Here is a 22648-nt window from a genome sequence, read left to right as displayed (position 1 = left end):
CCAATAGGCACAGCTCAGAGATAATCTCAGATACAAACGGGAATCTTCTCACGGACCAGTGTGAGGTGATCCAGAGGTTTCAGCAGCACTACGAAGAACACCTGAACGGCGATGCAGCAGACGACGAGGATGGCACGGTAACGCACCTGGGAGCACGCGCGGAAGACATTACACTACCGGCTCCGGATCTCCAAGAAATCCAGGAGGAGATCAGCCGGCTCAAAAATAATAAAGCCGCTGGGGTTGACCAAATACCAAACGAGCTACTAAAACACGGTGGCGAGCCACTGGCTGAAGCGCTGCACTGGGTGATTACCAAGATTTGGGAGGAGGAGATTTTACCGGAGTGGATGGAAGGTATCGTGTGTCCTATCTACAAAAAGGGCGACAAGCTGGATTGCTGTAATTACCGAGCAATCACCCTGCTGAACGCCGCCTACAAGGTACTCTCCCAAATACTATGCCGTCGACTATCACCAATTGAAAGAGTTCGTGGGGCAGTACCAGGCGGGTTTCATGAGCGAACGATCTACCACGGACCAGGTGTTCGCTCTTCGTCAAGTACTGCAGAAATGCCGCGAGTACAATGTGCCCACACATCATTTGTTCATCGACTTCAAAGCCGCATACGACACTATCGATCGAGATCAGCTATGGCAGATTATGCACGAGTACGGATTCCCGGACAAACTGACGCGATTAGTGAAGGCGACGATGGATCGGGTGAAGTGCATAGTACGTGTCTCAGGGACGCTCTCGAGTCTCTTCGAATCACGCAGAGGGTTACGGCAAGGTGATGGTCTCTCGTGTCTGTTATTCAACATCGCGCTGGAAGGTGTAATAAGAAGAGCAGGGATCGACACGAGTGGTACGATTTTCACAAAGTCCGTTCAGCTACTTGGCTTCGCCGATGACGTTGATATTATTGCACGAAACTTTGAGAAGATGGAGGAAGCCTACATCAGACTGCCAAGCGCGTCGGACTTGCCATCAACACGTCGAAGACAAAGTACATGATAGGAAGAGGTTCACGAGAAGAGAATGAGAACCGCCCGCTTCGAGTTTGCATCGGTGGCGACGAAATCGAGGTGGTTGAAGAGTTCGTGTACTTGGGCTCACTGGTGACTGCCGACAATGATACCAGCAGAGAGATTCGTAGACGCATCGTGGCAGGAAATCGTGCTTACTTTGGCCTCCGCAAGACACTTCGGTCGAACAGAGTTCGCCGTCGTACGAAGTTGACCATCTACAAGATGCTGATTAGACCGGTAGTTCTCTACGGGCACAAGACCTGGACCATGCTCGTGGAGGACCAACGCGCACTTGGTGTCTTCGAACGGAAAGTGCTGCGTACCATCTACGGTGGAGTGCAGATGGAAGACGGCACATGGAGACGGCGAATGAACCATGAGTTGCATCAGCTGTTGGGGGAGCCGCCCATCTGTCATACCGCGAAAATCGGACGACTACGGTGGGCCGGGCACGTAGCCAGAATGTCGGACAATAGCCCGGTGAAAACGGTTCTCAATTGCAATCCGACCGGTACAAGAAGACGTGGCGCGCAGCGAGCACGATGGATCGACCAGGTGGAAGACGATTTGCGGACCCTTCGCAGACTGCGTGGCTGGCGACGCGCGGCCATGGACCGAGTGGAATGGAGGAATCTTTTGTATACGGCACAGGCCACTTCGGCCTTAATATGTTAATAAATAAATAAATAAAAGAGATAATCTCAAAAAAACAGCAGAAGTAAAAAGACTTACCAAATGCACTGTCCTCCGTCTCGCAAACGACGCACAATCAATCTTTTCCGCGGTTTGGACAAATGGCTGTTCCGTAAGCCTTTCTGCCCTCTAGATCGCTTCTAGTCACTTTGCCATTCGCGGAGCGCGATCGAAAATTCGCGTTATTTCACGTTATATACGCAAGATTCAAAGCGGGAAAACTTCACTTGTATCAACTTTCACACCGTAACACCGCGCACAACTTCGCAACTTCTTTGGCCACTACTTCTGCAAATCAGGACTTGCTCGCTCGACGACAAAATGGTTAAGAGACCGCCAACTTTCTTTTGGGCGCCCAGGAAAACCTCACAGTCATCTCTCCGTCGGGATTGTACTTACCATACGCGTTACCGATAACAGCATATACGTCGGTATTACTGTCATCCCTTAGAGAAGGATTTCGGTACATCTAGCTCATCAATTTACTTAGCTGCGTTTAGTAAAAGACTTACGTGCCTATGCTCATTCGGTACTTTGGATTATCCTAGAATATTTCCACTGCTAATTTATCGCACCAAGAGCGAACCGCGACAAACTATCCTGGTAACTTCATGGCTACGTAGTTGTCGGTAAACTTCCTCTCGGCTAACTGTCTAACTGTTAATTTCAAATCTGAGAACACACTGTTAAAATTCAGTCCTGTATCCAGTGGAATCAATTCCTAGATTCTCATTCCCGGAGACGTCCCAGTCAGAAATTTCTCACGTGTCAATCGTAGTGTTTCCGTTGATCAAGATTAGGAAGCATTCGGTCTCTTCCATAATTAGGATGCAGTCGATTCGAATGAGATGCACTCGAGGAAGACATTCCAACTTTTCTTTGATGGTCTTTCAGCGGTCTCTCGGTGGTTGTTCTTTGCAGGAATCTTAACGCTACACGGCAATCTGCGATAATCCGTTTGACCTCTTCAAGGTATGCTATTTTTTTGCTGTTCGAACAAAGAATTCATCATTCATCAGTTGGTCTGAGGCATAGTTTAGCCCTCCAGCCTCTTTACGATTTTTTTCCAAGTTAATGTAAACAGTACAAGCGAACTGTCAAAAAAGTGAGGTTAACTGTGCCGGTAAATGGATGAATTTCTTAGCTTGTCGAGCGCCTACTACGTTAGCCAGTCGTTTAGTAGTTGGTCTTTTGCCCAAGCCGAAAGTTCTAGTTTAATGGCACAGGTGCCTAGAAATGGCTCTGTTCCAACAAACATGTTTGATGAACCACGCCTGGCTAATTCATCGGCCACTTCGTTACCATCGATGCCTTGGTGGCCAGGTATCCAGAATATCATTACTTTATTCCGAGTTGCCATTTGTTGTAAAGATGTGATGCACTCCCAAATCAGTTTGGACTCACATTCCGACGACCTTAATGCCAACAGTGCTGCTTGGCTGTCCGAGAAGATTGCGCTTTTTTCATATCTGTAGTTTCGTTTCCTACAGACCTCCGAGCAGGTGTATAATGCATACATCTCTACGTGGAAAACTGTAGGCCACTTTCCCATTGATATCGCTTCTTTAATTCTTGTACCGTAGATTCCCGAACCAGTCAGCTCACCCATTTTGGAACCATCCGTATAGAATGATATACCTTGAGGTAGTATGGGAGTCCCTACATTCCATATCTGACGATCCACTATGTGGACCTCGTATAAAAGTTCGATATACTGCCGCTAGAAGCATAATTGTCCCATGTGTATAGGGATTCCCATAGCACACGGGACAGGTATGCTTCTAGCGGCAGTATAGCGTTTATTATATTTTGAATTGTAGTCAAGACAGGATTTAGTTTGAGTTACTTCATTGTTATTGGATTAAGCGTTTATCTTGTACCAAGTCAGTACCAGATACCAATGAGAAGAAATACAATTCAAGAAAATGCTCATCACGAGATGGCGTGCGCTATGAACGGGTACAATGAAGGCCAAAATAGAACTCTTCATAAGTTCTCGCTGAGCTATTTTCTGAATTGTAGTATTTGATTTAAGGGTCATTGTCCGGAGGGTCCGGCCGAGTTGTCGGGAAATGCAGGATGCAGAATTCAAGCCACAGAGCTTCGAGCAAAAACGAATTGTACGCTGAATTAAATCAACTTTTTTCCTTCTTCCTCCAACAGGAACACACCCTTTCCGCCAAACCCCCGGAATCGGAACCACCGGATCAAACCGTACCGACCACACCTGGCGGCGGCACCGGAATCGGCGGCGCCCACGGCACTTGCAGTAAACAAGTTTCCTTCCTGAACACCGCCGAAGAAACTCCACTGATGTTCTCACGTACCAGCTCGATGGGCTCACTGGGCAGCGCGGAACCGGCGGTCGGTGCCGACGACAAAAGTTCCATCATCAGCGAGTTCAGCCGGCTGACGTCCGGTGTTATGTCACCCTCGGAACTACCGGATTCACCGACGCAAAGTATGCCGCACTCGCCGAGACGCTGCATGGTTGTGAAACCGGTAGAAGTGAAACAAAATCATCATCAATCGACAGACGCAAGGAAGAGCGCCTTCGAGGATACGGTCAGTAAGTTTAACGTGGAGAATACACCGGCGGCTTTTTCCTGTGCGACAAGTTTAAGCAATCTCAGCATCGACGATAAGGAGGATGATGAATCGAAGTTGGTTTCGGTTCAAGCGGCGGAAGGACCGCCGGTGCTACCGGCGGTTCCCGTTGCTTGTGGTTCTGAAGAAGGTGACGATTCGGATGACGATGATGATGATGATGCAGGTGGGGATGATGATCTCTTGCTGGCGTCCTGTATCAGTATGGGAATGAATAGTAGCAGAATAGTGAGAAATTCGGAGTATCAGATGGATGGGGGTCATCGTGAGCCGGAGGATTCGCTGCGACGGTTCTGCACGGAGGATACTCCAGCTAGATTGTCGAAGGCGACCAGCAATTGCGATTTGAGTGTGCTGTCGATGGAGAATGGGCACGAATCGGATGAAAGTTCGAACGGATCCGATCGGAACGATCGGCTGTTGGAGGAGTGTATTCGAAGTGGTATGCCACAACCGAAGAATACGGATCAGCCGAGGAAAGTTAATGGTGTTCCGACGGTTGTCAAGGAAAATCCAATGAATATGATGAGAAATCCTGTCCATATGGAACCGTTGTATGCTAACGATGAAATGAATAATTTTTATGTGGAGGATAGTCCGTGCGCCATGTCGACGGTGTCGGCGTTGTCCGATTTGACGGTGGCTACTGAAGCGACTGGAGAAGGAGCTCAGAAAGTGCTACGAATCTCGACGTTGAAAGGTAAACAATTGGAACCGTTACCTCCGCCACCAACACAACCTCTTGTTAGAGCTTCAGCTTCCAATGGATCACTGAGTTCGCTTTCCGTAGATTCGGATGATCACTTGGTGGATGAAGCGATCGCAGCAGGAATTGATTTCTCCACCAACAAAGCCAAGAACAGTCAGTCGACATTCCAGCATGTACGTGATCTACTTCCAGTGGGTAACCGAATGACTTCGGCAGCTGCCGATGCCAATGATTCACTCGATTCCATTGATTCAGTTGACTCCAATGATCCCCAGAATAATTCCCTGTTGGAAGAATGCATCGAAAGCGGAATGAAGAAGCTGACGGAAAAGCACATTGAAGAAGGATTTGAACTGCGAGCCGGTATGAACTTTACCCAGTTGGGTATGCGAACGGCCGCTGCTGCTGCTGCGGCAGCAGCTCCGGTTCCGGCACCGGACGAAAGTATCCCGGACTCGGATAGAGACTACGACCTGCTGATGGAATGTATCAAGAGTGGCATGCCCAAAGGAAGAAACAGTCAGCTGGCGATCGAGTTGACGCAGAATCTTCAGCGTTTAGCTATTTCCGGTGCTGCTGCCGCCGCCAATCCTGCGCACGTCCTGAATCACGTTCCGTCGAATCCAAAAAACGTGGACACTACGCCTGTGGTTACGAAGGATGCCGGTGCCACCAACGTAATGTCAGCAGGCGTAGTAGCAATCACAGCAGCAGCAGACACAACAGTCGGAGGCAGCAGCTTCTCCATCATCAACACGTCAGCGGATCATCATCCGCGAACCCAACGACAGCAGGACGTCACCGACATCATCAGCAGCAGCAACAGCACCATCCCATCCTCCACTATCCCCACCACGGTCAGCATCACTCCCACCATCACCACAAGAAACGAACCAGTTCCTCAATACCGACGGCAGCAATTGTCTCAATCCCAACCAGCGCGGCCGCTGCAGCCGCAGCAGCAGCAGCAACATCAGGCGCCACCTCGGCATCAGCCCCTGCCGCTAGTTTCTTCCACCACGCCGGTTCAGAGTGGATTTGAGAACATGTTGGATCGTTCGAACGAGTTCCCGGCCGGATTCGCCACCAGTTCGGACGCTTCCAGCTTGGGAGGGTTGCTTTCTCCGCTTGCGTCCGGTGGAGGAGCGCTGGGAGTCAGTAGCGAGATGCAGATTTCCAACGAATTTATGATCGAGGAAAGTGTCGCGTCCGATTGTGGTCCCCAGGATAAACATAAGGATCCGGATCTGATGTTGAAGTCGGTCGAACGGCTCACCCAGGAGCTGGTGTCAACGGCGGAATATCTGCGGACGGTTTCTTCCAGTGGGGGCGGCGGTGGTGGAACGACCGGTGGCGGTAATACCTGGGATGAGGACGTTACCTGCTCGAATGATGTTTCCTTTCCGAGCCTGAGCGTGCAGGCACCGAAGATTCAGTACTCGGTTGGGGATGATGATGATACGGCGACGATCAGTGATGAGGTTTGTGGTTTTTTTTCTTAAGTCAATTTGTTAATAATGTCCCTTGTTTAGGTTGACTCGAAAGCCTTGGACGCTTTGGAGGATCAAGCTCCGGTAGCCGAATTTGGAGGGAGCAACGAGGAGTTATCGCGTGATGAAATCCGTTTCCAGTTGGGAGGACAAGTGCAGCATCAGTCGGTGGTTGGTGGTGGTCGCCCCGGGCAAGGTTCCGACGGTTTGTCAGGATTCAGTACCGTGTCAACGTTGACCAATTCGACCGTCATTGCTATGGAAGCAACTCGGGTGGCAAATCAGCTACAAAACATGGCCATCGTTGAGAGTGCCGATGTCGATTTGAGTAAGATCAATCCTCCCTTCTACGGCTCGGAGAGTATTCTGATTTCCGACTGCTCGGATTCGGATATGACGTTTAGGAACGATTCCCGGAAGATTTCACTACCCAGCGGGTTTGTGGCCAAGCGGGCACTCGGTCAAACCTTCAACGATAGTTTAAATTCGTTGCATAACCTGGACAGTATTGGACCGCCATCGCTGATGGATGAACTGATGGATTCGATGATCAGTGTGGCCAGTATAACCTCGGAGGTGGTAGACATGGACAGTGGTCATGCGGGGACCATTTCAGCGGCATCGGATCAAAACTTTTCCTCCGGAAATTCTAGCTTGACGTTGAACAGCAGCGTCGAAAATTTGATTAAGTTTTCTCCTACTATGAATGCTGGCTTGATCGTGGCTCCCGGAGGGATAAGTACTCCGATGAGTCCGAAGAGAGCCGAGCGACGGCAAGCGATGAAGGATCGCTATAAGACTTATACTATTCCGACTGTGAACTTGGTTGATTTGAATCAGGCAGCGGAGGAAGCTAACGCTTCCGATTGTCAGGTGAGTTGATTGCAGGGATTCCAGACACCTAACCTCTTCTAATCTTAATTTATTTTCTTCTAGACTCCAACGCCTAGTCTACCATCGACGCCCTCTCCCAAGAAAACTTCAAAGGAACGCCGACAGGAGAACAAATCCCGCTACGAGACTCAAGTCATCAACGCCAGCAATCTTCCGACGGCTGATAATCTTCCTCGCACTCCGATAGCCACAATAATCGCTACCCCGGCAGCGTTCTCTCCTTTGGTACTACAATCGCCGGCTCCAATGTCTCTGGAACGGGTCCTCTCGCCGGACCCCACCCTAGATCACGCTGACGACGATTACGAACCCATTACCTATACCATTCCGGAAAGCCACAGAAGGAACTCCTATGAACATAAGCTTCCAACTATCCCCGCACAGGAACCGGCTCAGACACACGTCAAAACTCCTCAGGCTAGTCCGAGCAAAGGTCCTAATCCCGCGAAAATTGCCGGTAAAATTAATCCTTCTCCCGCCCCTGTTCCGGATTCCACCAAAGCTATTCGAGGGACGAAGAAACCGGCGTACGTTTCCCCTTACCGACGGCAGGCGAGTTCTGCTCCACCGGTTCCTGCCCGAGCTGCTAGTGTAGGAGGAACGACTAAAAAAGAACCTCTGGCACCACTGACCACTCCGAAACTGAGAAGCCAAAGCTCACTTGTGGAAGCGAAAACGCGGCCACAACCGCTACGAGCCCGGGCTAGCATCGGCTCAAAGCGCAATTCGCTCGAAATGAACGGAAATGGATCGGTTAGAAGTAGTAGTAGTAGTAGCAGTTCTGACATTCCTAAGATTCGTGAACGGCAGTCTTCCTGTGGCGTGATTGGAGGGACCAAAGCGAAGGTAAGTTACTGTTCGGTCTTTCCTCGCAACTAAACATTAACTGATGTTATTCAAATCAGGTAACAACGGAACCGCACCTAATCCGCCAGGGTACCTTCACCCAGGACGAACCGACCATCCCGGAAGTACCGATCGTAACGTCCGCACCTTCAACACCGGCAAAAATTCTACGCCGACCGGGATCGATGATTCCGAACTCGGCATCCTCGTCGCGCCTCTCCAACACTACCAAAACTCGTCTAAGTTTGCACAAAAGTATCAGTATGGACGCCAGCAAGACCGTTCCGGGTACTCCGACGCCGGGAACACCCAGCGGGGAAGGCACTCCGTTAAGCAGTCGCTTCCGACTGTCTTCGGCGCGAACGTCGCTAGTCGATTACAAGAAACCGAACACCGGTCGGTTGAGTACTCCGATCAGTTCTAACTCGTCGAACGAGCAGATTGTGAACGGTGGTGGTGGTGGTGGTGGTGTCGTTACCACTCCGACCAGTCCCGGTTCGATGATACCGATGCGTCGGAAGAGCGGTCTAGTACTACCCAAGCGTACGAATCTGACGATGAAATCTAATCCGGATGTGCTGAAGGGAAAGTTGGAGGGAGTTAGGAATGCGTTCGTACGAACGGCCGCGTTGGCGGTGAAGACTGGGACGCGATAAAGTGTGGCGAGAGGGATTGCCTAAGAGTAGGTAGGATCTCTGCTTTGGACGATTTTAAGGTGAGTTTAATAAATTGTGTTCTAACTTCGTCTCATCAGTAGCTGACGGATCGTCTTGGCCGCTCGCTAGACAGTAAATTAAAAAAATGTCGCATTACTTGTTTTTCGCAGCTTTGTTTAGTTTTCTTTGTCATTTAACATAATGGACATTTGACATAACGGACATTTTGGCATAATTTGGAGAAATTGTTGACAAAATTTGTTTTTTTTTCGATGCGACCGGCGGAAATGAAAAAATGTTTGCGATGAGGATTGTTAATCCAATCAATCCAAAGACGAGAGGAATCCTTCATGGAGTTTTCGGATATGAACTAGGCTGCAAACGCAGAACCGAAGGAACTGACGGCGGTTTTTTTTGTCAGCGGATCATCAACATTATGTCGAACGCTTTCGTTCAGGGACAATCCTTTCTAGAGCTGCTGACAGTGATGTAGCACAAGGTGTCCGCAGAATATCAGGATCACGATGGATTTCACAGCAAGATGATAGCTCTTAATCGGGGTGCGACTGTGAACGGACAAGACCTTCGACCTGATCTCATCGACGGTAGAGGAGCTGCTTCTGGTTGTGAAATAACGACCAGGCCCATCAGCAAGTTTCAAAGCCACAAACCATCATTTAACAGCGCTAATTCCCTTACATTACAACAATTGGCCAAAATTAAAGGTCATTTTTTTTAGATCTGAATGTCAAATGGAGTGAAACTACGAAACTGTGGTGTCTCGATGAGGCCCTCGTTGGAGGAGCAGCTCGAGTCCTAAAAGTCTTCTGGGCCAGAATAAGATTGTTCGGCTGCTTAAGCTGCGTTCACCCATTCTTACAAAAGTAATGATCAGACTGGACAGCTTACGCACAAATCATTGCATCGCAAATTGCAGAACTGCCAAACGAAAATTCACGGGAAAATCATCAGATAGACAACACTTTAAAAAAGGAAACCAAACACGAATTCGGATGAGGCAACTGAAAAACGGAACAATACCATCGCCTGCGAACGAGACGAAGAGAGGTGAATGGTGTGGCTAGTTCAATATTAGACACTAGCATACGGCGTTGATAGTTATCATATGGCAACTGAAATTTCTATCTGTAGAAGCCAGAACGTGCGCCCTAAGTACAGTTATGACGTAAAACAAATCGAGACTACCGTAGCAAGGCTGAAACCAATTGAAAAATGCAATGTAGAGGACCACAATCACAGCTGTAAAGAGAAGTCGAAAACGCAAAACGGCACTAAATCTTCAAAATTCTGGGAATCGTGCGTGGAAGGAGCTAACCGAAGCAAGAGGGATTTTTAATAGGGATTTTCCAGAACCTAAAACGGATAGAAATAAGAAATTTTTGAGAAAAAATTGATCTAGCAGTGTTCAAGCAGAATGGCGACCTATGGATATGCGCGGTAGTCCTGTGTGCAGGAGTGGTGAAGGGGTCTTCCAAATTGATACCAACGGCACGTACGATCCTGATTTTGTTTATGCAAGCACTGATCAGCTGCTTGCTTCCAGTCAACTGCAGCATTCAAAGCCTTTAAATATATTACCAGAACGCCGGCGGTATGAATACAGGCACCGACGATTATTTGGTAGCAAGTTCGGATGAATGTTTCGATATAATCGCCCTCACAGAGACGTGGCTTAGCGATAGCACTCTGTCAGTGCAAGCATTTGGTGCCAACTACGATGTTTTCCGTACAGATCGCAGCTCACGCAACAGTCTTAAGACCAGCGGCGGCGGGGTACTTGTGGCTGTCCATCATGGATTAAAAGCGCAAATGATTGATTTTTGGGGGTGTGTATCGAGCAGGTCTGGGTGCGAATCAAACTGGCTGAGTCCTGAGTAATCCCGGTTGACGAGATCGTTATTGTTAGTGATTTCAACTTCTTCGGATTAAAATGGCGCTCTGCTTCCGACGGATTTATGTTTGCAGATCCCGAACTGTTATCTTTCCATGCTGGTATCATCAGTTTGTTCGACTGCTACAGTCTAAATCTGCTGCGCCAAACAAATAATGTGATGAACGAGTAGAACTGAATCCTCGATCTCTACATTTCGAGCAAATCTGACTACGCGTCAAAAATTAACGCTGCACCGTTCCCCCTGTCGAAGACTGTTGGACACCACCTTTCCCTGCTTATTGCGCTTGAAGCGATTCGTGTGACGTATGACTGCAACATTTCTAGCACCGAGATAAGCTGGAGTGAGAAGGATTTGCTGGGAGGGTACGGATCTGTGTTTTGAACGATTTTAAGGTGAGTTTAATAAATTATGTTTTGACGTCATCTCATCAGTACCTAACAGACCGTCTTGGCCAGCAGCTAGACACTAAATACAAAAATGTGGCACCGTTTTACGGTTAAACTACTAGGAGTGAGCTGGTGTTTAACGATTTTGATGTTATTTTGGACACTTTGGCATAATCTCGTTTCGGTACCACCGGCAGAAATGAAAATAATGATTTTGCACATGAACCTGGGAGTAAATGCAGAGCCGAAGGAACTGACGGCAGTTTTTTTTGTCAGCAGTAACTAATTCGGCAGCGGATCATCAATATCCTGCGGAACGTTTTGGTTCAAGGGTTATTTCCAGAGCTGCTGCTGACATTGATGTAGTTCAAGTCCTAGAATCCAAGGTGCTGATCGAGAGTAGCTGGTACAAAAAAAGAAAACGATGTTTTGGACGATGCTGGTTGAATGAGTTGGCAATTCTAATGAACCTTAGCCAAGAAACGAATATCGAAAAGCTATTGAGAAATTTAAAAATGACGGATTATAGCCCCACCAAGCCACCCACGCAAAAGAGCTTGCATGTTGTCTCGAGACGATAAACCGACACAGGAACCCTATAGTAGCGGTAATATGTGTAATGCTGTGTAGTTCGTGCGTGATGAATCGATTCAACCAGGATACGCTGCCGCATCAGTTGGTGGCTACCTATTTGCAGAGTTCGGCAATGCTGTGTCATGATCAAGTAAGAAAAAGGTGACCGTTGCCACAGCCTCAAGTGAAGCAGAGTACGTGCCCTTAAGTTCTGGCTTTCAAGAGTACCGGAAGATCGTAACCTTAAGCGGCCATCTGAACCGGTCGGAGTTTATGAAGACAACCCAGGAGTAGAAGATACGGCAAGAAATCAAAGCACATCGACATCAAGCATCGTTTCATTAAAAACCATATAAACAATGGATGAATAGTAGTAAAGTACGTAAGCATCAATAATTAATTGACGAATTTGTTTACTGAACCTGCGAATGCTGTACAACTGATGGAGTTCTGTCCAGGCATTGGATTGACCGAATGAGAGGGGGTGTTGTAGCGAATATTGGATGCCAGCATGCAGTCGTTTTCGTCCAACCTGGATTAGAACGATGTATTCCTCGTCGATTCTGTGATGCGAAGTGAATTGTACTTGATCATGCTCCTTGACAGCACTGATAAAGCTGCATTCACGGCATCAAGACGGCTAGGATGCATCTTCTGAATAACAGAAAACGTCAGGGGCGGATACTACCTTTAAATCGCTTTACTGCGCACGCATCTGATCCGTTTATCATTAATTGCGCTTGATCATTCGAAAAGTCAAGGCTGCTCCCAACATCTCGGATTATTGGCCGAAAAAAATCTAAACCTAGCCGTTGTACTGTGCTGCGAATCCGTCCCCGAGAAGGCTATAAATGTTACCGAGCAAATAAATAGCCCAACCGAGGCCTCAAACATCAAACAGTAGCTAGAGCTCGGAACCGTAAGCTGCACGACCAATTGGTGACGAAACGTGATGGACGATTAACCCATGCGAAATTCGATTTCATGCAAATCCAGGAGCTCAAATTGTTCAAGGATCCGGCTCATAGCAATGTGTCTGGTTTGTTTTCACGGAGCAGTTAGCGAACAAAATTATGATTAGGCAAGACGGTGACCGAGGAAGGTGAACGTCGGTTAATGAGCGGCATCAACAGGAAAACTGAGAATTTCTTCGAAATAATGACGAATGATTTGCATCATTCGTCGTATCATTAGGTCACAAGCACTGTCAATCTAATCACTGTCGCGTCTTCCTCAATGGCGATCCCCATGTAAATTTTACTACGAAGCAAAATAGCCAACCATTTAGGCGTCAAGGAACAGCGAGAAAGAAACAGCTCACATCGCTGATGTCAATGAGTGGCGAAGCCAGACGTTCACGAGAAATTTTTGGTCAATCTCCGATCCAGGATGTCTACATGCTTCTGCAACCTCGAGTGTCCGATCACAACCAAAGGGATGGTCAAAATTCCAATCGACAAGATATACGTCTGCCGAGCATGTTTTATCGATGCAGCGTTCCACACAAACCTAATAGGATGAGCTGTGTGATGGTGAGTAATTTCTTGAATTCAAGACCTGACACCATCTGTTCAACAAACTACCAAAGTTGAGCAAAACCCATGAACTGCGATGAATGGTGACAGGTATCCTTAAGAAGAGTCGCCGTCGAGATACCGGTGCTACATTTCAACATGTCTGACATCGTCTTAGTGCCAGATAGATGCCAAATTAAAAAAGGACCCCATTTTTATGTACACTAAACTACTGGTCAGAAGGGTGTCCGTCAAGTACAGAAGTTCTGTTTGCTGATGAGAAACAGACAAATCTAAACCTGATTTTGAAGGCGCATTGTTTCGCTTCCTTCTTGGGAAACAATTTGGCTTCCACCGTGACCTCTTTCGAAGTGGCCGAAACCATTATGTAGCTGGTTCCGGCAAGTCGAGGAATTGCGAGACATTCATCAACCTTCAAAGCAGTAGTGTGCGAATGCTTCTTTCTGACAACCTGCTAACGTGATCCGGCAGGAAGGTTTGTTGTCCAACATTCATCAAAAAACCGTAGTCAAGCTGGACGACCGTCGAGATCCAGAACTGGAGAGCTCCCATCAAATGAGGCATTGATTGACATACTCCTTGTCGATTTGGTGGCATAAAACGAAATCGAGCTCCTTTGCTGCGCCTGTTTAGCGAATACTTCAAAAATGTACCGTCGGATTCAGGTGACACCAGAGAACAACCGCCCTACGAGGCTGGCGACAAACAGCTAAGGACTGAGTGAACTGGAGAAGATTTTTTGATACAGCAAAGGATTTCACGGCTGATTGATTAGGAAATATTGGAACACAATATCAGTAAATCTTTTGACGAGAATAAAACTCGCAATCAGTGCGAGTTCGTTAGCACTATTTCCACTCACGGCACAGCATTGGTACCACATTATTCAACGCGATTCCTTCCTGGACAAGGAAGAAAAGGAGGTCTACCTGATAGCAGCCGAAATTATTCAAAACGAGATCTACATGGATAAAACGCTTTCTGGTGCCGAATCGGTGTCGGAGGCTATCGAATCACAATGGCAACAGAAGCAACTCCTCACACGCGTTGTCTTTCCCATCCACGAATGGTGTCCCAATTCGTTGAAGTTCCCCCAGCACTTGTTACTAGGAGAACGTTGCTTCGCAATTGTTATTGAAGAATAACGAAGCGAAGATGGTTCTGGATGTACCTCGAGCACACGTCAAGAGATGACGAATCAGCAACGGTGGGTATGTATAGCCAGTGATGTGTACGTCAAATTCGCTGGATCCCCCCTACCACACCTAGCCCGACTGCACCGGGTCTCGACAATGGAACAGCAAATCTCCCCAGATGGACACAAGGCTGTTCAAGACGATCCGGGCCGGAGGAGCGCCTGTAGTCGCCCGCCCAGCCTACAAGCCTCAACTAGTGAAGTGGCGATTCTCGAATCATTCTCGGATCTACACCGACGAAACCAGGAAGGAGTTGAAGTCCACAACGGCGGGACGGGCTCGGCCTTCCGCCTCCTGACAGGGTGCTCAGTCTTTTCCGCCGAAGCCGCAGCCATTGCCCTGGCCCTGTGTTACAGTAAAATGTGTATTTAAATGTTAAAAGGGAGGAATAAGAGATTAGTGTGTACTGCAAGAGATGGGCATTTGACAGACCGCTTGAAAACAAAAGATCGCTGCACAATTTGCTTTAAAACAAATCCCCGGAAGAACGGGTGACAAAATAAAAATAGGTAGTCGGAGAAAAGGGTTGACCGAGTACGGTCGGGAGCAGCTTTTTGGCTTCAGCGGAAAAAGAGGAAAAAAGGTGGAGGATCATTGTTCGTGGTGCGCGTGGGAAAAGGAGAAGGAAAAAAACGGGAAAAGGCGACGTGAAGTGATTCTTGGTGGTTGTTTTGCCGGGCAAAATTGAATTCGTCCAGGCTATGCGAGTTGAGTTAAGAGAGACCCGAGGAGAACGCTCTAGCCAGGGAAAGTGTCTGGGATTGACTGCCCCATCGAAGGCAATGTCCAATGTGGCTCCAATGGTGCGAATCTCGGCTCGGAAAAAAGATTCGATAGGCGGAGGGTTGATTAGAAAGTCCTCCAGCAGTGCCCAATCTCCAGAAACAATTCCCCAGTGTTCCGTAACCACGACCATAGTCGATTGTGAGGGTGAGTTGGACCCTCTACGCCTTTTGGAAGGAGGTGAGGTTAAGCACCAACAATGCAAGCGAAGCAACGTGATTTCCACTGGCAAGCGCTACACGTGAGACGTTTCACCACAGAAGCACATCATCGGGAAAGGTTTGCTTTCCTACACGTCGAAATCTTCATCCAGGACCACTGCCTCAGCACCAGTAGATCCGCCTTGACCTGTTTCAGCGGTTGGTTTAGATTCATCCCCAAAATATCACGGCACGGCGGAGTTACGTGCTAATGCGAGAAGACTGTGATTACTGACGGGAATGTCGGATGGAAGGAATCTTAACTGAAATCCAAAGGTATGACGTCAGCATCATCAGGTAAGCGTGCACACTATTGACATTCTCACCTCCCCTTACTAGCCCTTGCTATTAAATATATATTTTGGGAGTATTATGCATTCTCTGTCTGTTTTGGGTGATAGGCAAACTTGTGTTACACCTGTTTCGAATGCAAGAAGACACAGCAACAACGATTTTCAACGACACCCTCTCGGTATTCCGCGGATGCCCGGGCACGGCAGCATATAGAGGAACATCGAAGCAGACCATCTGGCAGCGCTGGGTCGGAGATCGAGGAGGACCCTAACCAAGAAAGTGTCAGCCGTGGGCATCATTCGGGACTTCGGCGAAGTCCTTAACCATAACTTCATCGACCACTGGCAGTCGTCCCAGGGACATCTGCAGAACATTAAGGGACGATCGAGCGACTGGAAGGTATAGAAAGGCCTGTCTCGATTGCAGACAGACCTTCGCACGAACACACAACCTGGTATGTACTACCACCTATCTGCACCACATGTAGGACCAGGACAAAAGTGGAACACATCCTCTCCAACTGCCTCGAGCTCCAGGACCTCCGGATAAGACGCGACATCCCACCCTCAACACGACATGCTCGACATGGTAGAATGCTAGTCAGCGTTCGCCACATCCAACGTACAGCAGCTGAACCATCTTTAGACAAACTTGTTCCTCATTCGCCCTCCATTTCCAGAAACTAAGGACCGACTGCCCCAACCAGAAAAAGCACCCGAAGTATACCTGGAACATGGCAGCACAGATTTATTACGGTATCGAGATTACCGGACGGAACCTCGCGGAGATGAACAGCATATTGGCCCCTCTGTACCATGGGCTGCATCGAAACTACCGCCCAATAGATCCGCCGAAAACGACTGCGTCGAGGCCGGCGTCCTTCCATTTAGGTGGAAGAACCTTACCCTACACCTTACAGCGGGCGCTAGGGGTTCTCGAGCGCACGTCGTCAGGAGATGACGAATTGGCAACGATGAGAATAGCCAAAGAGGTGTTCGTTGAATTCGCCGGATCTCTCCTAGCTCAACTGCACCGGGTATGGCCTCGACCATGGGACGCCAGATCCCCCCATATCGACACAAGCCTGTCCTAGACGATCTGGGTCGAAGGAGCCCCCCAAGTCGCCTGTTCAGTCTAAAATCAACTAGTGGAGCACCGACTGATCAAGTAAGTCTTCCGCCTAAGCTGCAGTCATCGCGCCTTGTCTCGGAAGTCAGAAGGTACAGTAACCACGATCTTCACCGATTTCATCTCGGTACTTCGCGGATCCACGGGCACTGCAGTATAAATGGAACGTCGAAGTAGATCATCAGGCAGCGTTGGGTCAGAGAGCCAGGAGGACCCTAACCAAGGAAGTGTCAGTGCAGAAAATTAAGGAGGTGCTCGTAAAATGGGACGACCGAGGGGCTGAAAGGTATAGAAAGGCCTGTCTCGATTGCGGACAGACCACGCAAGAACACACAACCTCGTATGTACTACCCCCTATCTGCACCACATGCGGGACCAGGACTTCCGTCTAAGACACGACATCCCACACTCAAATCGCGACGCCCTGGCCAACGGCTCCATAAGGAAAGAAATCGTCCTAAGCCTCCTTACAGACACCGGTCTCTTCAACAGCATCTAAGCAGGAAGTACTAGGCAATGAAGGCATATCTCTGGAGATCAGCACAAGCCGACAGATTTCCTGACGAGATAAAGGTGCTGAAGGAGAACCGAGAGCTGTCAGATAAAGATTGTTATCTATACAGCATGAGTTCTTCATGGACGAAAAGAATGTGCCCAGGATGGAGTCGCTCGAGGATCATCGTGTTGCCATTCGAGCTTAAATTTCCGATCATCCTACCGAAAAGGCACCCGGTAATCGACAAACTGGAAGAGTTCTAGATCGGACAAGAGGTACGTCTCTTTGTTCAACTGACAACAAGAGCCGTACACCTTGAGGTTGCTGATAGCCTGACGACTCAAGCGTACTTGATGGCCATACACCATTTCGTGTGCCGCAGAAGCAAACCATTGGAGTTGAACAACTGAACCGTTTTCCTAGCTGCCAGCAAAGAGGTCGTAATCCGTCCAGCGCACCGTACATGGGCGGGGCTTGGGAGAGGCTGGTACGACCGTGATCGATGATGAAAGAGCAATAGACAACGAAGTGCTGCTGACTTCTCGAAAAAGTTGAGAAGTGACCGTTACAAGCGGTTCCAATTGTTAGCGAACAGACTGTGGACTCGAAGCGTTTCCAAATACTTGCCGTCGATAAATTAGCGGACAAATGGGGGTATATGCAGACATTTCCACTAGCGAGTAGTGATCTGTTGTACATCGCCGACAAATCGATTCATGGTATCGTCGTCGAAGTCTACAGCGAGGTTCGGACGGTAGAATCAGGCAAGCCCTAGTGAAGACGTCGTGAGGTGAGTTTGGGTGGTTAGTTACGAAACTTGCGGTGCTTGAAGTGCAGGAACGTAAATCTGGTTCGGCCAAGGAGACTTCGCTGATTACGGACAACAGAACAACATTTAGAAGTGGGGATTTCGAAAGTTTTCTGCAACAACAAAAGCATTCTCCATTCGGGATAGCATGATTCTTCTGTCGGGAGCTCTTTTTGAACAACCGAAGGCAGCCTTGTAAAATTCAGCCCTGAAAGCCTAATATCATTGTAGGTTATTTTGATTAACAAAAACAACATCATAGCGCATGACAATACATATGCAAAATACCCGTTCTGTCAAACGACCCTTACCATAAGCACATCTTGAAATTATACCAAATGTCCATCATGCTAAATGACCTTCAGTTTTCGCAGAAATCATGCCACATGACCGTTTTCCTAGAGATGAAATCAATTATGTCAAATCTTCCAATTATATCAAATGGCCATTATGCCAAATAATGATTCACATTATGCGAAATGACCATATGTCAAAAGATTCCATGTATATTGACTCAAAACTTCTTAGGAGTCCTGGATTACGGTTCTCAATCATTACTTTTAGTCAGAAGTTTACATTCTAATACAGAAGTAGTACTAGTTGCGGTAAACTAAAAGTACCAACAATAAAGTCTCAAATTTTCTACTTTCACACGATATCTAATTATTTACTGTTTTTCTTTCAGATTTCAACCATGTCTTGTGCTATTTTAAACAGTCGACCACAGTTCGCATTAATGCGAAGGATATACCCGTATTAAAACTTGATTTGAAGCTTGTAAAAAGTCAACAGTGCTGTCTCGAAACAACGACGCGAGCTTCGGCAAAGCTCTGAGATATTTGTTTTACGTTTTTCTACCCATTAATTTTATTGTATAATTTAAAAATCAGTAGCAGAAAAACAATTGCTCCAACAAGGTTCCTTCAACATGAGATTTTTTTATTTCGGTTCTGTATACCCCATCTTCAAGTTCAAGACAAACATTTCAGTAACCTACTAGAAAAAAAACGGATGACGAAGTGCGGAAGTGCACTCAGAAAAGAAAAACCATTCCTTACCCCTAAATGGGTACGGTTGCAAAACAGCTCTCGAAATGAGAGCAGAAACCAATCATGAATCGGATTTCAACTAACCAAACTCAAATCGGATTAGGGAAGAAAACTTATTACCGATTATTACAATACAATTTAAACAAGCAAAACCAATTATTCTAGTCCAAACAAAGAAGAAAAAGTCGCGTTCATCGAAAGTCTTGAGCGAACAGATGAAAAATTTGATGAAATGAAAACCAGCAGTAACCGGGAAATTCGGACAGCGAGACCGAGAACCGTTAGTAATTAAGTTTTGTGATTAAAAAACAAACAGAATTATACTACTTGACATAATATGCTTATCTTTCCGCCAATGTAGACTTAATATATAATTCGCGCGAGTATTTTCGCTGTCATTATTCTGATTATTATCATTATTATTGAATAGTTCTATTGCTTCGCATTTGCTACTATTTTCGTAATCGGTTGCCGTTGAAAACTTGAAAAAAAAATCAGTTCTGTTCTAAGCAAGTGTATCACGTCTTTCGACGTGATGTACTTGCACAAAAACAAGACGTAAACCGATTGTCGCTGGTTAGATTTTTCCACTTTTCAACCACCCCAACGATAGCATCATCCTAGCTACAGATAGCCAGTTGCTTGAGTGTGTTGAAGATAGTTTTACCGTTTGCATGTCACGCACCGCTTTTATACTACTGCTGCTACTACTAGGAGTTAGGAGAGCCATAAACGCCGTTTTACAAGGTTAAACAAGAAGCATAAAAAAGCAGGGGAGTAAGGTTACGTTCCCGACTAATATTATTATTGTACCAACAGTAATTTTTTTTATTTGGCCCTTCGCAATCAAGTTTTTCTCCCCTTTCTCCTTTTTAATGGTTGCTTTTCCTGCGCAACGACGATGATTTGGAGGGGTGGGGAGAGGCGGCGGGCTAGTTTTAATTTCCTGTTCACGAGTTCGAGTAAGTTCGGTTTTTATTCTTGTTCCAATCAAGGTTATATAGGTTTTTATAGAGAGTCATATCAGATATTGTAGTAGTAAGGCGGCGGGGGTGCAATGGAATGCAAGCGCGATTAAAAGGATGAACACGAAGGGTAACCAAACAGTGTAAGCTATGTTACTTGATATTTGTACTAATTATGATGTTCTTTGGAAAAGTAGATATTTCGCTTACCCCTTGTATAATGGGGAATTCAGAAAAAATGTGAACAGTTTATCTAAAATCGATCAGTAAGAAAATAAAATATTACATTACTCAATTGTATAAACCGAAAGCAGTGAGTGACTTTTTTATTTTGTATCCGAACACCTCACAACACTGTAGTTTTTATGGAGAGCGAGTATCTGGAAAACATAGTAGGCGATAAGGCATCTGGAGTTGGTTGTCAGTTTCAATCGTGAAAATTTAATAATCGCAATTGTGTAACCTGTCAACCCGACGTGTAATCCATGTTTTGTATATACACTTCGTAGAGTGTATTTGTCTACGCAACATTATTCTGTATTGTTCACAATAATTTGTAATTTTTAGTTCATTTTCGCGTTAGTGAACGGTTATTTTCGTGCGAATAGATGTAGTAATTTTTGTTTGGACAGGACACCGCTCTCTTTTCGCTGAAATAAGTGTACTGACTATGCTGCTGATGGGCGATGACAGCTATGTGCCGAGGCGGTTTTTTTTTTTTTCAATTCGTTTATTTGATAAGGCAGGTTTGCGTTAGCTTAAAGGTGCCAATTTTGTTTTGTTTCACATTTTAAATTACTTAAAACTAGGGGCTTACATATTGATTTTTGAAATTAAACTAAGGCTAATTTATAGCTATACATATACACAAGGGGGTAGTATAATTTTCGTAAGATTAGAGGGGTCATTTAGTTTTTATGGCAATATGGTTTGACATTTTTAGCAATGAGATTATTGGAGCAAATAATGTTTAACTAAGGGGGAAAATTTTTACGACTATCTTAAAAGTAGAAATAATTAGAGGGCGTGATTAAATTTTGTAAAGATTCGGAGACATTAATTAGAGTTATTTTACGTGGTAGTAGAGTTGGGCATTTTAAACGAGATCATATAATATAATAGTTAAAACTAGAAAAGGCAAGAAGAGCTAAATGCTTCATGAAGATATTTGGGGGGGGGGGGGGGGGGTGTTACTTCTGTGTATAAGAGTCAGGGGAAGTAGGGTGGACAAACATGGCAGGGGGAGAACATTGTTTCAGTTTCAGACTTCGGGAGATCACCGGATGGATTACAGAATCAGGGTGGTCTTCATCAGGAAGAATCATGTACTGGGACGCCGGGTGGTCGTTCTCGAGATGGCAGGGGTTTCTCCAGACGATTTCGTAGTGCGGCTCAGATGTTGATCGGCTACATTTCGAATTGTGCGTGTGATGTTCGTGCTTTAGGTCCCGTGTTTGTTGGCTCATTCGACAGGGATGTTTTGTGTCGCCTTGGAGTCGCATCAAACCATCGTGGGTGTATGGTACAGGTGGAAGAGAGCATTTCTGAGAATGATAAGGAAAAAGGGGCAGTTAAAGTTGGATATTGATGGTTTTTATGAAGGTGTATATAAGGGACATATAGAGGACATCGCGGCTTGCCAACACATCTCGAACCGGGACGTTGGGTGGTCTTCCTCGGGCCCGGAGGGTGTCCATAAGCCGAGACCTGGCGGAACTGTACTCGGTGCACGCCCAGACTATGTGCTCTATATCGTGATAACCGTCGCCACAAGCGCAGATACCACTCTCCACGAGCCCAATACGTCGGAGATGTGCATCCAGCGTGTAATGGTTCGCCATGAGTCGGGACATCACACGAATGAAGTCACGACCCACATCCATCCCCTTGAACCAAGGTTTCGTCGATACCTTAGGGACTATCGAATGTAGCCACCTTCCTAGCTCCCCATTGCTCCACGAGATTTGCCAACTTTCGAGGGTTCTCTGATGAGTAATACTGAAAAATTCGTGGAAGCAAATTGGTCTTTCAAAAACGTCACCTTCAATGGCACCCACCTTAGCTAAGGAGTCCGCCTTCTCATTGCCCGGAATGGAGCAATGAGAAGGGACCCACACCAAGGTAATCTGGAAAGATTTGTCAGATAAAGCACTCAGTAGCTCCCGTATTTTCCCCAAAAAATACGAGGAATGCTTTCCATGTTTCATCGAGCGAATAGCGTCAATAGAACTCAGACTATCCGAGACGATGAAGTAATGGTCTGCGGGTAATGTGTCAATGACTCCAAGGGTATACTGAATAGCAGCTAGTTCTGCGGCGTAAACTGAAGCAGGGTCACTGAGTTTGTAGGAGGCGGTGAACTTTTGATTGAAAATACCGAAGCCAGTGGATCC

At 46.7% G+C, this 22648-nt stretch overlaps 1 protein-coding gene across 1 annotated transcript in view; it reads left to right on the top strand.

The window, feature by feature from the left end:
- LOC131687416 (uncharacterized) overlaps positions 1–20565 on the top strand; it is a 41340-nt gene extending 20775 nt beyond the window's left edge. The window contains exons 3-7 of the mRNA XM_058971498.1: positions 3888–6521; positions 6573–7403; positions 7467–8270; positions 8330–8985; positions 18927–20565. Of these exons, the coding sequence (XP_058827481.1) occupies positions 3888–6521; positions 6573–7403; positions 7467–8270; positions 8330–8926 (4866 nt within the window). The 3' untranslated portion in view covers positions 8927–8985; positions 18927–20565. The remainder of the gene's footprint in view (positions 1–3887; positions 6522–6572; positions 7404–7466; positions 8271–8329; positions 8986–18926) is intronic.
- The last annotated feature ends 2083 nt before the right edge of the window (positions 20566–22648 follow it).

Source organism: Topomyia yanbarensis, chromosome 1 (genome assembly GCF_030247195.1).
Source record: "Topomyia yanbarensis strain Yona2022 chromosome 1, ASM3024719v1, whole genome shotgun sequence".
NCBI lineage: Eukaryota > Metazoa > Arthropoda > Insecta > Diptera > Culicidae > Topomyia > Topomyia yanbarensis.
The sequence above is the reverse complement of the archived record's forward strand: the minus strand, read 5'-3'. Positions and strand labels throughout refer to the sequence as shown.